The sequence below is a fragment of the Brachyhypopomus gauderio genome, chromosome 14, assembly GCF_052324685.1.
Source record: "Brachyhypopomus gauderio isolate BG-103 chromosome 14, BGAUD_0.2, whole genome shotgun sequence".
In the NCBI taxonomy this organism is placed as follows: domain Eukaryota; kingdom Metazoa; phylum Chordata; class Actinopteri; order Gymnotiformes; family Hypopomidae; genus Brachyhypopomus; species Brachyhypopomus gauderio.
This window is the reverse complement of record NC_135224.1, coordinates 23,306,975-23,321,849: the sequence shown is the minus strand read 5'-3', so window position 1 is coordinate 23,321,849 and position 14,875 is coordinate 23,306,975. Positions and strand designations below refer to the sequence as shown.

Below are 14,875 nucleotides of genomic sequence, written 5' to 3'. Positions count from 1 at the left end.
GACCTAAATATTTGCTTTTGAAGCAAAAACAAAGAATTTTGAGTGAATTATGTGCTTTGCAACTGTTTTGAAAATCATGATGAAAGAAATGTACCAAATCGACTGAGAAAAACTGTAAATCAAATCTAGCTACCACCAACTCTCTATCTCCACAAATATGGACTTGTGCTAAAGGGCCGCCCAGTGGAGGATGGGTTCTCTTTTGAGTCTTGGTCCTCCCGAGGTTTCTTCCTAATCTCCACCATCATGTTTTTCCTCGCCACTGTTGCCTTTGGCTTGCTCATTAGGGATCTGGACCCATATGATTGTAAAGCTGCTTTGTGACAACATGTTTTGTAAAATGCGCTATATAAATAAATTTGACTTGACTATCTATCTCTATCTCTCTCTCTATCTATCTATCTATCTCTCTCTCTCTCTCTATCTATCTATCTATCTATCTATCTATCTATCTATCTATCTATCTATCTATCTATCTATCTATCTTTCTCTCCAGAGATGGGTAGAGGTTCACCAATCTGTCAATATTGCATCTAAATATTTTCTAAAAAGAAGTGCAAATATTTTAGCCAAGACTGTATACAGTTTTATATTATTAGTCAAAAACGTTCTAATCACTTACTTTAAGTCAATACAATGAATAAGATATTAACTGATTTTAAATAAGAACCCTGATTACAAAATGCAAAACAGAATGTACATTTCCTAGGACATATGTTATGAAGGTGCAGTTGGTGCAGTGAGATTGCTGTTTATCCATTTCTATTCTTATTGTGCTTTATTTCAGACCAACATGCTGTCACTAAGTGGAGGCCACACAATAAAGAGAACGATATGGTGGATCTCCAGCAAGGTCTTCACCCCAAACCTGGCAAAAAGCCTTAACTGGTGTGGCAGGGGACACAAGCGAGGATTAAAACAGACAGCCTGTGGACAGCTTGTTATTGGTGAGTATATTAGAACGACTTACATCTTACATTTTTAGCTTTAGCATGAAGCGCATAGCATTTACGGACTCTTATAGGTCATGTGGTTTTTAAAGTTTTACGGCAAAATGACCGGTAAATAACAACACCTTTGTATATTTTGGAAAATACTACTCCTCCTCCAATTACTTACTATGCTTGTAACCTAATACCTTAAGCCTAGCCTAATAACAGATACATTAGATGATTTATTTCTTACATGCAGTTTACTTAATGTATTCAGGGTAATATAACTGATAAATGTGTAGCCCTTATGCCTCTTTAACAAGAATAGTAATAATATTCTACATTTTGACACACAGCTGCCGCAGTGAAGAACCCAGCGCTACCCGCTCCCATGAAAGCAGAGGCTGAATAATGCCTAAAAGACTACCTCCACCTGGCACCAGCAAGACGCTCATCTTTAATTTGTTAATTACACGTTTGTTGCATATTGTTGATTTTCTGTTAAATAAACATGTTAAATCAAAATCCCTTTCACTTAATTTTGTTTTGTGCTAATAATATTAATAATATTAATTAATTACATAAAATAATATAGCATAATTTTCCAGTGTATATTTCTGTTTGAGTCTTTAGGCTTCTTAGTGGCTCATACGATCGCGCTGCTTGTGTATTTCGTAGCTTTAACTTAGGGAGGAAGAAGAATATAAAATCTAGCTTTAAATGTAATTCAATCTGGTTTGATTTTAAATGCCACATTCACAGGGTTGCCAACTTTTGACGTTCGCTTGAGATTTTAACCTGGAGCCGGTGGCGAGTGTATTTTGTTGAGCGGGGGGGGGGGGGGGGGGGTGGCGAACGTAAAATGGACACAGATTCGGTGTTATATCGCCGGTGGATGGCGCCAGAGCTAGCGAACTAGTAACGTATTGAATCATATATGTGGATCTGGGGTAAATAAACTGTGAGATATCGGAAGTGTGGCTGCAGATGAATAAACGCCGTATTAAATAGTCTAGGAGAGATCTCATAAGCGTCTCCGAGACGCAGGCGCGATCATGACGCAGCCAGGTAGGTCTGTAATGCAGCTGCTGGAGGTCTTTCACGATCCACCACAGACTATCAGAGACGTGTTGGCGATGAGCACGCGCTCTTAAATACGTATTCCAGACGAACTGTGTTACATCCAGCAGAGTCTCTGAGATGTACATGTGCTATCAGTTTATCCTTCTATACAACCCCCTTCACCAAGCGTTCGGCTGAAGAATTAAAAGCATAAAGGAGTTTGTAGTGGACAGACCCAATTTTAGGGTTCGTACGACTGCTTGAAATACTTGGAAATACTTTCATTTTAATGTTGCTTTTTCAGATAAAAAAAAAGTGTTGGATATTGGCTAAAGCATTTGAAGATGCTTGAAATGAACTGTGTTTCGTTTCGCAACAAATAGCTATTTGACTGAATGGTTCGCTTATATAACGTTACAAATATATAAGTTACAAATACATAAGAAATGTATCAACCTCTTGTAATTCCAGCGGTAAACTCGAGAGTGCATTAAGACGTTAAGATTGTGTGCTTTGAAAATAAACTACCATTAAATAAAATATTGCTAGTTTGTTAGGTAAGGTAGAGCTACTGGATTAAATCCTACCCAAACGAGCATATATCTTAACTACATATTGTAGCGTCGGTCCGCTGAGGGACGGCGCTATTTCCCATGAGCCCCTGCGGCTCCGGTATTGTTCCTGTTATGTGTAATGTTTGTGCATGTATTTATTGGTTATGTGTTTGATTGTGTGTGTTATGTAGTTTAAGTCACCCTGTATTAGTTTAAGTAGTTATACATTGTGTGAGTCTACCTGCCATGTGTGTGTGATGTTACTGTACTGATGACCTGCCCTCATGTTTCATGTGTTGTTGAGTCTGTTCTGCGTGTTCACGTCTCCAAGCGTGATTACGTTGCCAAGGCGATTTAAATAAAGGTGCTTATATTGCAAAATGGATCGCTTTCTGACTCCTCCCTCCTACACCACGCCACATTTGGTGTCAGAAGTGGTCCTACGAGATGAGATAGAGCGCATCTCCAAAGACCTCGAACGGCTGAGGAGGGAGACGGAGAAACCGTACGGCGCTACGAGGAAGAGACAACAGCTGGACGGCCCGAACGACAGCGACCCACCACTCTCGACCCGACAGACGACGAGGAGGAGCGTGACGGCGGCAGCAACCCCGCCCACTCCTCGCGCGCGAGAAATGGAAACGACGGCGGCTAGCGCGGGACGCCGGTTGAGCCTCCCATGCTACAACGGCGACGCTGACTGGGCAGCCTTCGAGGCCCAGCTGGAGGTGGTGGCAAGCTCCGAGGGGTGGTCTGACGCGGAGACGGCGGCGCAGCTCTGTTTGTCGCTCCAGGGACAAGCGCTCAGGGTCCTGGTAGAACTACCACCTGAATGCCGACGTGAGCTCGCACCATTGAAAAGGGCACTGACGACGCGGTTCGGAAGACAACCCGACGAATCGGCGGCAAAACTACTTCTGGCCAACCGGAGACGGAGCAGGGGTGAGCGGATAGGTGTCTTGGCCTCTGAGGTGGCGCTGCTGGTACGACAATCCTACCCGTCATTCCCCCGGGAGGCGCAACAACAGCTCTCCCTCGACCACTTCGTACGCGCATTGGAGCCGAGCGAGCTGCGGATGCACGTCCGGCTGGCGAACCCGGACACCATCGATGCTGCGGTGGACGAGGCGACCAGAGCCGAAACGATTCTCTCCGGGACAGTCGACGGATGGACGGCGACAACACGACCTCGGATCAGACAGCCTGGAAAACAGCTGACGTGCTGGCGATGCGGCGAAACCGGCCACAAAGCAAACTCGTGTGACGCGCCGGGAAACGACATGGGAGCCGCCCGGTGAGGGGCGCGGCGACTCCACGAAGCACCAAGGAGCCCTCTAGTGTTATCTCCCGAGTTACCGGACTCCCAGGACTCTACATCAACTGTGAGTTAAGCGGTAATTCCTTCCTGGCGCTTATCGATACGGGGTCGTCGGTCTCCTTAATCAGGCCTGACCTCTTGCCCGATGACGTGGGGGGTAATTTATCACTGTCGGGTAGGACCACGGAGTTAACAACCGTGACGGGGGACCGTTTCGAACTGGTCGGGTGTGTCCCCGTGACACTGGATTTCGGGCACGGGCCTTGGACCCAGTCTTTTTGGGTGGGGGGTATTAAGGACCCGTGCATTTTGGGCAGTGATTTTTTAAAACGCGTGGGGGCGGTGATAGACTTCGACAGCGGTAGTTTGACACTAAATGGCCGGGGGGTCGCTATACACGGGGATACTGTGACGGCAGAGAGGCCGTGTACTGTAGCCGTACGCCAGGCGGGGAGTGACGTGACAGCGCCGCCTAGTGTGGACCCGGTCCGTGATTTGTGGGAACGTAGCTGTGCGGGGTTGTCTGAATCGCAGAGTCGGTCATTGCGGGAGCTGCTCGAGCGTTTCAAAGGGGTTTTCGCCGCTAGCGAGCGTGAGTGCTCCAGGACGGGGCTCGCGGTTCACTCAATTGATACAGGGGACGCGTTACCCGTTCGGCTGAGGCCGCACCGTCTTCCCCTCGCAAAGCGTTTGACAGCGGAACAACAGATCAAAGAGATGGCCGCGGCGGGGGTGATAGAGCCGTCGGACAGCTCGTGGTCCGCTCCGGTTGTGCTGGCTAAAAAAAAGGACGGCAGTTGGCGGTTCTGCGTCGACTATCGTCGGTTGAACGCAGTAACTAGGACCGATTCGTACCCCATGCCGAGGGTCGATGACACGCTGGAACAGCTGGCGGGCTCGGACTGGTTCAGCTCGCTAGATCTTCGCAGCGGGTATTGGCAGGTTCCTTTGGCGGGCGAAGCGAGAGAAAAGACAGCGTTCTCTATTGGCACGGGTCTGTGGCAGTTCACCGTCTTGCCGTTTGGTCTCTGTAACGCACCTGCAACGTTTGAGCGCTTGATGGAGCGAGTGTTAGCGGGAGTCGCTAGGGAAAAGTGCGTGATTTATCTAGACGATGTGTTAGTGCACGCTACCGGTTTTGAGGCTGCATTAGCCAACCTGGAGCTAGTTTTAGGCCTTATTAAGGAGGCGAACCTCTCGCTTAACCCGGCAAAGTGCAACCTGCTGCAACGACGGATCAGTTTCCTCGGTCATGTAGTTAGCGGTGAAGGCATCGCGACTGACCCGAGCAAGACAGCTGCTGTCCACGACTGGCCCACACCCCGCACGGTGCGCCAGTTGCGCAGTTTTCTGGGCTTTGCGTCATATTACAGGCGTTTTGTGAAAGGCTTCGCGGAGATCGCCGCGCCCTTACACCATTTGACGAGTGGCGGCGGCGCCAAATTCCGTTGGTCTGATGATGCGGATAGGGCTTTCCTCACGCTGAAAGACAGCTTGTGCAGCGCGCCGGTTTTGGCTTACCCTACAGCGTCGGGGCAGTTCGTGGTGGACACCGACGCCAGTGATCATGGGCTGGGGGCTGTGCTTTCACAGTTACAGGACGGATCGGAACGGGTCATTGCTTACTTTAGCCGGCGGCTGGACAAAGCCGAACGCAATTACTGCGTGACGCGGCGGGAACTGTTAGCGGTTGTGGAAGGATTGCGACACTTTCGGCCGTACGTCTACGGTGTCCCGTTCAAACTGCGCACAGATCACGCATCACTTTTATGGCTTATGCGGTTTCGTGAACCCGAGGGCCAGCTCGCGAGGTGGCTTGCGAGGCTGCAGGAGTTCGACTACACGGCTGAGCACCGTCCGGGCCGTAGCCATGGGAACGCCGATGCTTTATCTCGTCGTCCGTGCGCTGAGTCGAACTGCGTGCACTGCCAGCGCGCTGAGAATAGGACTTCTGAGGTGGGGCATTGCGCGGCGGTTGGTCAGGCCCCCGTTGCCCCACCGACGCTGCCATGTGTTTCCTGGGAGGAACTATCCACGGCCCAGAGGGGGGATCCCGAGCTGGGGTGGGCGCTGCACGGGTTGGAGGCCACCTCGTTACCGGAATGGGACGCCGTGGTACGACTGGGCCCCGTAGCCAAAGCAGTTCGATCCAGCTGGGCTAGTATGAGGATTGTGAGGGGTGTCCTTTGCCGCGTGTGGGAAGATCCGGGTAGCAGGCGCCGGCTGACCCAGGCAGTAGTGCCGCGGAGCCTTCATGACACGGTGCTACGAGCAGTCCATGGACTACCGGGCTCAGGGCACTTTGGTATCACAAAGACACTGGGGCGATTGCGACAACGCTTCTGGTGGCCAGGCTGTCGTACTGACGTGGAGCTCCATGTACACTGCTGCGACGTCTGCTCTGCAAAGAAGGGCCCGCCGAGGGCTGCCCGCGCCCCCCTTCATCCGATGCAGTCTGGCTCACCTATGGAAAGGGTGGCGGTAGACGTGCTCGGGCCGTTCCCGGTCACAGATGCGGGAAACCGTTTTGTTTTAGTAGCCATGGACTACTTCACGAAGTGGCCGGAGGCCTATGCTGTGCCAGACCAGAGCGCGGTGACAACAGCGGAGACTCTGGTCAATGAGTTCTTTTGCAGGTTCGGGGTTCCTGAAATCCTACACAGTGACCAAGGAAGGAACTTCGAGTCGGAGGTGATGGGGGAGGTCTGCAGGCTCCTAGGCATCCACAAGACGCGCACGACTCCCCTTCACCCACAGTGCGACGGGCTAGTCGAGCGGTTTAACCGGACCCTGGCCGCTCAACTAGCCATTGCCACCCAGGGAAACCAGCACGACTGGGACAAGCGGCTGCCCGTTGTGCTGCTGGCCTGCCGCTCAGCCGTCCAGGAGACCACCGGGTTCACTCCGGCTATGTTGATGTTCGGGCGGGAGCTGCGGTCTCCTGTTGAACTGGCTTTTGGCCCTCCTGCGGACAACGAGGACAGCGCGTCACCTGGTCCTCCATTTGTTGCAGACTTGCGGGCCCGGCTGCACGAGGTGCATGCGCGGACCAGGGAAAGCCAGTCTGCGGCTGGAGAAAAGCAGAAGCGCGCATATGACATGCGGTGCTACGGCACGCCTCTGCCCCAGGACTCTGATGTGTGGCTGTACAACCCCCAACGCAAAAAGGGACTGTGCCCCAAGCTTCAGTCAAACTGGGTTGGGCCATGCAAAATCCTCTCCCAATTGGGTGAGGTTGTCTACAGGATCCGCTGGGGCCGGCGGCGCCTTGTGGTGCACCGCGACCGCCTGGCTCCTTACAGGCCAAAACTAGTGGGCGCTGGACGTCGCCCAGACTCTCATGCTCCTGTTTCCCCCTGTGTTTCCCCTGCTGTCCCCCCTTCTGTGTCCCCCATGGCCGGACAGGCCAGACCGCAGCGCGCACGGAGGCCACCGCGTCGCCTGCAGGACTACGTGTGAGTAGCCTACTGCTTAGTGTCGTGCTGATGTCATGTGTGGGCCTGGGATCGTTATGGGGATGTTCAGTATGCTTGTATAGTAATTGCAAAAAAAAAAAAAAAAAAAAAAAAAAAAGTTTATCTGTTTTCTGACGTTATGTGCCTCTGTATTTATGCTGTTATTTGATGATGTGCCTTGAGCTGTACTTTGCATATCTGTTGTGTGACCACTATACTGTTGAGTCCTGCTTGGTCGCCGGGGACGGCTGACCTCTTGGGGGGGGGGCTGTGTAGCGTCGGTCCGCTGAGGGACGGCGCTATTTCCCATGAGCCCCTGCGGCTCCGGTATTGTTCCTGTTATGTGTAATGTTTGTGCATGTATTTATTGGTTATGTGTTTGATTGTGTGTGTTATGTAGTTTAAGTCACCCTGTATTAGTTTAAGTAGTTATACATTGTGTGAGTCTACCTGCCATGTGTGTGTGATGTTACTGTACTGATGACCTGCCCTCATGTTTCATGTGTTGTTGAGTCTGTTCTGCATGTTCACGTCTCCAAGCGTGATTACGTTGCCAAGGCGATTTAAATAAAGGTGCTTATATTGCAAAATGGATCGCTTTCTGACTCCTCCCTCCTACACCACGCCACAATATTAATACGCCAACGTGATCGTTTGGGGGGGGGGGGGGGGTGGTTAGGTAATAGCTAGCGAGCGAATTAGAGAAAAAGCAAAACTGTAGCTGGCTACCCAAACACGCACATTTAAAACAGTGCTGTTGGTTTGTGTATTGTTTTGAAATTAATCGACCTTATATTTGATCTTATATGCTAATAAAGCAGCGCTGCGTAGCGCGTTGTGGTGCCTGTTACCACGTCACAATCGTAGAATTCGAATTGAGCTTCCATGGAAACCGCTAGTTTACATTACGCGTTGTCATAGTGATGTGCAAACAGAACAACATTTACGGTCGACTACGAATGAATTCTGTGTCGTTTTCTTCTGCTTTTTATTCAAAAAGTTTGTTCTGAGGTTAGTTAACCCAGATAACTAAATAAGATATTCAGATTGGTTAAATCTCTACCACCTGGTCCATGGCGTACTTTGACTCCATGGCTACAAGCAGCAGTTTCCTCAGCATGGACGACTACCGTCTAGTGCAGCACGAGGTCCTCTGCTCTGCCTCCAACAGATACGAGGTGCTGGAGTTCCTTGGCCGCGGGACTTTTGGCCAGGTGGCCAAGTGCTGGAAGCGCGGCACCAGTCAATCTGTCGCCATCAAGATCCTGAAAAATCACCCTGCCTATGCCCGCCAGGGCCTGATCGAGGTGGGGAAATTATGGTAGATTTAAAAGAGGTTTTGAGAATCAATGTGTCAGGGCTGGCTCGGCTGCCACTCCCTCTACCACCAGGAGTTGCGGGACGTAATCAGCAATGATCCGTTTCAGCTGTCTGAAGTTTTGTTTATTGTTTTACCGTGCTCTCACGGCTTATTTGTTTCTCTTTTCACACGTCAAGTACCTCCCTGTACTCCCGCGTTACACAATTGTAGCCCTGATTGTGATGTTGCTTTGTTCCTGCTCTAATAAGATGTAATAGGTTGATATTGGCTAACACTGCAATTTGTAATCAGGGGCAGTGGCGGCTGGTCAATATGGGGCGCTGGGGCGCCGCCCCCTTAATATTGTTCCGATATTAAAATGAGTTCATTATAAACTGCGATAGTGAGGAAATTATTTAGTGACACTGTGTGTCTAATTGCCATGTTTGAATTTATTAAAAGTGTAAACACATAATTGTATTTAATTGCTTACATTGTGCACACTTCCTGTGTGCTGGGCACCGGTCTAATGAGAGTGCATGGAGAGGCATAAACTTTTGCCAAGCACTGATCTGAGGCTGCAGTTTAATTGGTCGGTTTCAGACACACCCACTCTTGTTGGACACACCCACTCTTGTTGGTAGTGTCAGTCAGCTGCGGTTCGTTAAAGCTGGTTTATACATTTTCGCGAGTGATCGTAGGGCGAGACTCCGCCCACCTCGCGCGAACCTCCAACGTAAATCGGTTCATGTTGAATATCAGCAGGCTGGAGCAGCAGCTCATACAAAATGAGAGAAAATTCAGTTTTATCTTTACAAAATAATCTTCTCACAAAGCATTCACTTGAAGAACGTTAGGGCAAAATTCATGTTCAAATAAATAAAGGGCAATAAGACTGCTTTATTTGTTTTTAATTTGTTTACACCCCCCTCAATTATTTGTGCACCAGCCGCCACTGATCAGGGGTCATTTCCCTCTGGAAAAGAGCATCTGCCAAATATAGCAAAAGTAAATGTCTGAAGGGAGCCATGCAGTAACTGGGCTGATGCTATTGAAGTTACGTAGCATATTAGCCCTTGAATGCTGTGCCCACATAACTTAACGCCTGTCCCATCTTCCCCCATCTGCTCAGATGAGCATCCTGAGCCGTCTCAACAAGGAGAACGTAGACGAGTTCAACATTGTTCGCTCGTACGAGTGCTTCCAGCACAGGAACCACTTATGCCTGGTGTTTGAGATGCTGGGGCAGAGCCTGCAGGACTTCGTCAAGCACAGCCCGCTGCCGCTGAAGTGCATCCGGCCCATAGTGCAGCAGTTGGCCATGGCGCTCCTGAAGCTGAAGAGTCTGGGCCTGATCCACACCGACCTCAAGCCTGACAACATCATGCTGGTGGACCCCGTCAGGCAGCCGTACCGGGTCAAGGTCATCGACTTCGGCTCCGCCACCCACGTCTCCAAGGCCGTGTGCTCCTCCTACCTGCAGACCAGATACTACCGGTGAGTGGCACGGCCTAAGGCATATTGGAAACAGATGCATGGTTGCGGGAATCGCTTCCGCTCGAGTGTGCTTGAGAGGTGAACTGCCCGTTGTGGATGGCTATGGTGACACGGCTGCACATTAAGATTGTGATAAGCATTACGATGAACTGCAACGCGTTTGATTGCCATTTGATTTATAAGTGATGTATTTTTAACTGGATCATGTAAGTGTTGTCATTTATCCAAACACCAAAGAATATCTTAATATCTTCAGTGCCTGAGAAGTTAAGATGCTCTCAGCACACATAAAAATATTTTTTTGGTTGGTTTTATGGTTTTATGCTTCAGGCTTTGGTAATATCAGTACAGGGTACCTGCACTGCTCCATTGTAGTTACACCATGGCAGTGTTGTTCTGTATTTACGTAGTGGAGAACAGCACATCAGTATGTAGTGTCAGTGTGTCAGTGTAGTGTCAGTGTCAGGTTACACTACAGTAGTAGATGGGTAATGCACAGGCCAGTATTGTGCTACCAATTTACCAAAAGAATATTTCAGGTAGTAAAAAAAATACTTCTTAAAGCTTTTACATTTTCACACATTAATTCATCACTCTGTGTTAAAGTGAGTACCTTTGAATCACCACAAACCACAGTATCATGCTAAACGTCATGATGGACGTTTTTGTCTTTTTGGTCCAGATCGCCCGAGATCATCCTGGGTCTCCCGTTCTGCGAGGCCATCGATATGTGGTCCCTGGGCTGTGTCATCGCCGAGCTCTTCCTGGGCTGTCCCCTGTATCCTGGAGCATCTGAATACGATCAGGTCAGCCAACGGGCCTCGGATCCGAACCTCGCCTTTCTCACGCTTCTGTCTTTATTCACGAAGCATCGAAGAACAGTGCTGATTTAGAGTCTGCTTTCCCACCTCCTTTCCAGAACTTCCTCGCTGTGTAATAAAGATGTAAATCTTGTTTGGGAGAAGAGTGGAGTTGCTAACAGTGATGGCCACCTTTATTCTAACTATGCAGCTTGCTAGCTGTTCTGTAATGACTGGCAAGGAAGAGACTATGAATGATTTTTGGGGAACCAACAAAACAATTAACTCAAATGTGTTGAGAGTGTGATCTGTGGGCCCTTTAGGCCTGAGATGTGTTTGCTGGCTATAATTGGTAATCTAATAAGAGCTCTTTACAGTAGTGCTAGAAATACTGTCTTGCAGTGGGAAAAAATCTCAGGTTTGCATGGCAGTGGAATTCTAAGATGGGTCCAGGTGAAGCTCCCAGTACAACAGGGTTGACTGGTGCAAGGTGTTTTAGGAAAGCGAGGCCCTTACTGTGTTAGAGGTGCAGACCCATGGTGGCTTTGTGGCTGTAGTGACATGTAGGGTTTGGATAGAGTAGTTGTCTTTGCTAGCTCGTCTTCAGGATCAATATATGAACATAAAATAAAGTCATCCCATCATACCATAAAATCATCCCTCCTGTACGCTGTCGCCGCAGATCCGGTACATCTCCCAGACGCAGGGCCTTCCAGCAGAGAACCTCCTGAGTGCGGGAACCAAGACCAGATGCTTCTTCCACAGGGGCTCTGGCTCCAGCTACCATCTGTGGAGACTCAAGGTCCCCCATCCTTCTTGTGCCATGTGTTCGGTTCATAAGAGATCTGTAATGGCACCTGACAGTACACCTGAACGTTTTTTCTCCTTCTATGTTCCCCAGACGCCTTTAGAGCATGAGGTGGAGCTTGGCGTCAAGTCCCAAGAGACCAGGAGATACATTTTCGACCGTCTCGATGACATGAAGCAGGTTATTTGTGCTCTTGTACACCTTATTGCACGCTTAGCATCACTGCTGTGACATGCAAATGAAGAACAAAGCGCACCAGCTGCTGGTGGAGCATGTAGAGCAAGGTCTTGGTTTTGAGTTCAAGGGTTCGAGGGTTCGTGCTGTCATAATAAGAAGTGTATGTAAGTCACAACAGCGCCTGTGAAATGCAGAGGAACACACGGCAATGTTGCTGCTGAAACAGCGTCTTAGGCACATCGCCGCCCTCTGCTGGCACATAATATGACCTACCCGTTCGTCTCCCATGCAGGTCAACATGCCCATTCTGGAAGGCACAGACGTTCAGGTGGAGAAGGCTGACCGGTGGGAGTTCATCAACCTGCTTAAAAAGATGCTGACGCTGGACGCAGGGAAACGGATCACGCCATTGGAGACTCTCAAACACCCATTCGTCACCATGGCTCACCTCTCTCACTACCCTCACAGTGCACAGTGAGTGTGTACAGGGCCGTCCCTCCGTCTCACACAGTCCAGCCTGTGTTCCAGCTCCGACGCGGGCAGGATGGTTTGCGTGTCGATCATTATGCAGGGCTGGGCGCTCCATAATTTGCTTCTTTCGTGTAAAATGTATTCAGACAAGGAGCTAAGAATTCCAACTGGAAGCACACTAAAGTTGCATGCAAATGGAAGAAAACCCCAAAGAGCTCTTTTTAAGGAACGCCATCTTATTGTAACTTGCTGTAGCACAGTGCTGTAACTCACCTCTTTCTGTCTCACTGACTCTGTGTGTCACTCTCGTTGTCTGTCTCACTCTCTGTCTCTCTCACTTTGCAGTGTAAAGTCTTGCTTCCAGAACATGGAGATCTGTAAGCGGAGGTGCACGGGCTTCGACGGCAGCAGAGGCCTGTTCGGCAGTGGGGGCGTGGCTGGGGGCGGGGCTGGGGGCGGGGGCCAGCACCAACTCCAACCTTCCAGTCACCTTCAGCAGCCAGCCCGACCAACACAGCCAGGTGGGCCTGCCAGCACAAGCTTGTCGTGTGTTGCACCAGTATCCCCAAACCTACAGCTCACATTAAACACTGCAGGTGTTCAGATAAGAAATTACTCACCAGAAATATGCTTTTCAGCTATGTTTGAAGGGTCTTGCCATTAAGTACATGTGACCTGTTTGTTGGTTGTGTGTGTGTCCTCTGCCACGCACCCATCTCAGCCCATCGTCATCTCGGACACACTCCACCCCGCTGTCAGAATAATCACCATCTCCAGCGACACCGAGGGCAAGGACAATGCCAAGATCCTGCCCACCAGGTGCCCTCCCCACGAACTCCTTTGCTCCGCCTCCTGTGCCTCTGAGCTCTGTGTTTGCTCTGTGTTGAAACGGTCACCCTTCTGTTTGCTCACTTTGTGGATTTAAACACTCCTCCCTAGCTGCGGCGTGAACAAGCGGGTGGACGTCAACAGCTGTGTGACCGTGGGGGACTCGGACACCTGCAGCCCGCTCAGCCCCAGGCGCCTGCCCACCTTTGTGGAAAACGCCGCCACCCTGCCCAAGTCGCTGGCCATGGTCATCCCACCGGGTGAGTCCCACGCGCTCTGCTTCTCCCTCCCCTCCGGCTCTGTCGACAGGCCGCAGTCGTTGATCACTGTCTCACATCTCCTTATAGAATCGAGCGCCGCGGCCTCCGGGATGGTCCAAAAAGACCTCGGTTGTGCCTTCTGCCAGAGCAGCCCTGCCCAGCGCCGAGAGACACAGAGTCCTCCAAGTTTCAGCCTCTCTGAGCCAGGTAGAGCGTCTGTAGAGCAGTTTGCCTTCTCACGCTGCAGCTGCCGTCACACTTCACACTGCCCCATAGAAAATCTTATCTTCGCCCTGTTGTCTTATCCACATGCTGCAACCAGGTGTAGTCCAGAGAGTAGTTCAGCTGGGAGTATTGATATCTCACTGCCATTTTGTGTCTTGGCTCCTCCTACAGGTCCAGGATCTGTTGTGATCTCATGACAGTTCAGGAGGCAGATCCCCCTGGCACCAGTCCACCAGTCAGGAGGATCAACTCACTCCCTGCTCTTTCTTCAATTTGCACTCCTGTTACATTTGCACATTATATTTCTAATTCATTGCATACGTTCACTTTAATCGTAATTACACCAGATTCCTCATACATTCACTTTGCACATACAGTATGTTTACTTACTGCTGCATACGCCACTTACTTGAATGTAAATTTCAGAGACCTCTATTTATTTTATTATATATATACACAACTCAGCTATATTTTTTATCGTTACTATTGTACTTACCGTTACTATTGTACTTATCGTTACTATTGTACTATTCCTTTTTTTACTGTTTTAGTTAATGTTAATTTTAAGTAAATGTTTACCGTTGCACTATGGAGTCTGAGAGTAACGTAATTTCAATCCTGTGTATGTCCCGCACGTATCACAGATTTGACAATAAAGTTGACTTTGACTTTGAACTACCCCTCAGCAGGCTCTTCTTACCTGAAAAAAAATGACTTTATTACAGAATTTCAATACTGCAGTGTCTGGGCTTTTTTGTTTGTTTGTTTGTTTGTGCATTTTTGTTTGTTTTAGTATACTTTAATATTTTGTTTTTAAATTATATTTATTTCAGATGCATCATCTGTTTTATATATTTATTTTTATTTAACATTTATTCAACCTGGAGGAATCCCACTGAGTTACAATAACTCTTCTCCCAGGGAGTCCTGGCTAATATTTGCAGAACAAAACAATTACACACAATGACATACAATACTTCTATATACAACACAATTTCAGAGAGGGTAAGAAGCCTAGGTTTAAGACAACTTGACGCTCATTCCAAACATAAGGCGCATACGATGAGAAAGCCATTTTACCCAACTCTGTTCTTTCTAATGGGGTATCTAAGAGCAACTTATTTTGTGATTTTGTATTATATAAATAAGATAAATTAGATTGAAATGGAAGTAGATTAGAAATATATA

At 49.0% G+C, this 14,875-nt stretch overlaps 1 protein-coding gene across 1 annotated transcript; it reads left to right on the top strand.

The window, feature by feature from the left end:
* Nucleotides 1-8,394: 8,394 nt before the first annotated feature.
* LOC143474607 (homeodomain-interacting protein kinase 1-like) lies at nucleotides 8,395-13,884 on the top strand. The gene is made up of 11 exons (XM_076972106.1): nucleotides 8,395-8,628; nucleotides 9,754-10,118; nucleotides 10,801-10,924; nucleotides 11,601-11,720; nucleotides 11,820-11,906; nucleotides 12,196-12,377; nucleotides 12,720-12,933; nucleotides 13,096-13,193; nucleotides 13,314-13,462; nucleotides 13,550-13,669; nucleotides 13,859-13,884. Exons 1-11 carry the CDS (start codon nucleotides 8,395-8,397, stop codon nucleotides 13,882-13,884), a joined length of 1,719 nt encoding a protein of 572 aa, XP_076828221.1.
* The last annotated feature ends 991 nt before the right edge of the window (nucleotides 13,885-14,875 follow it).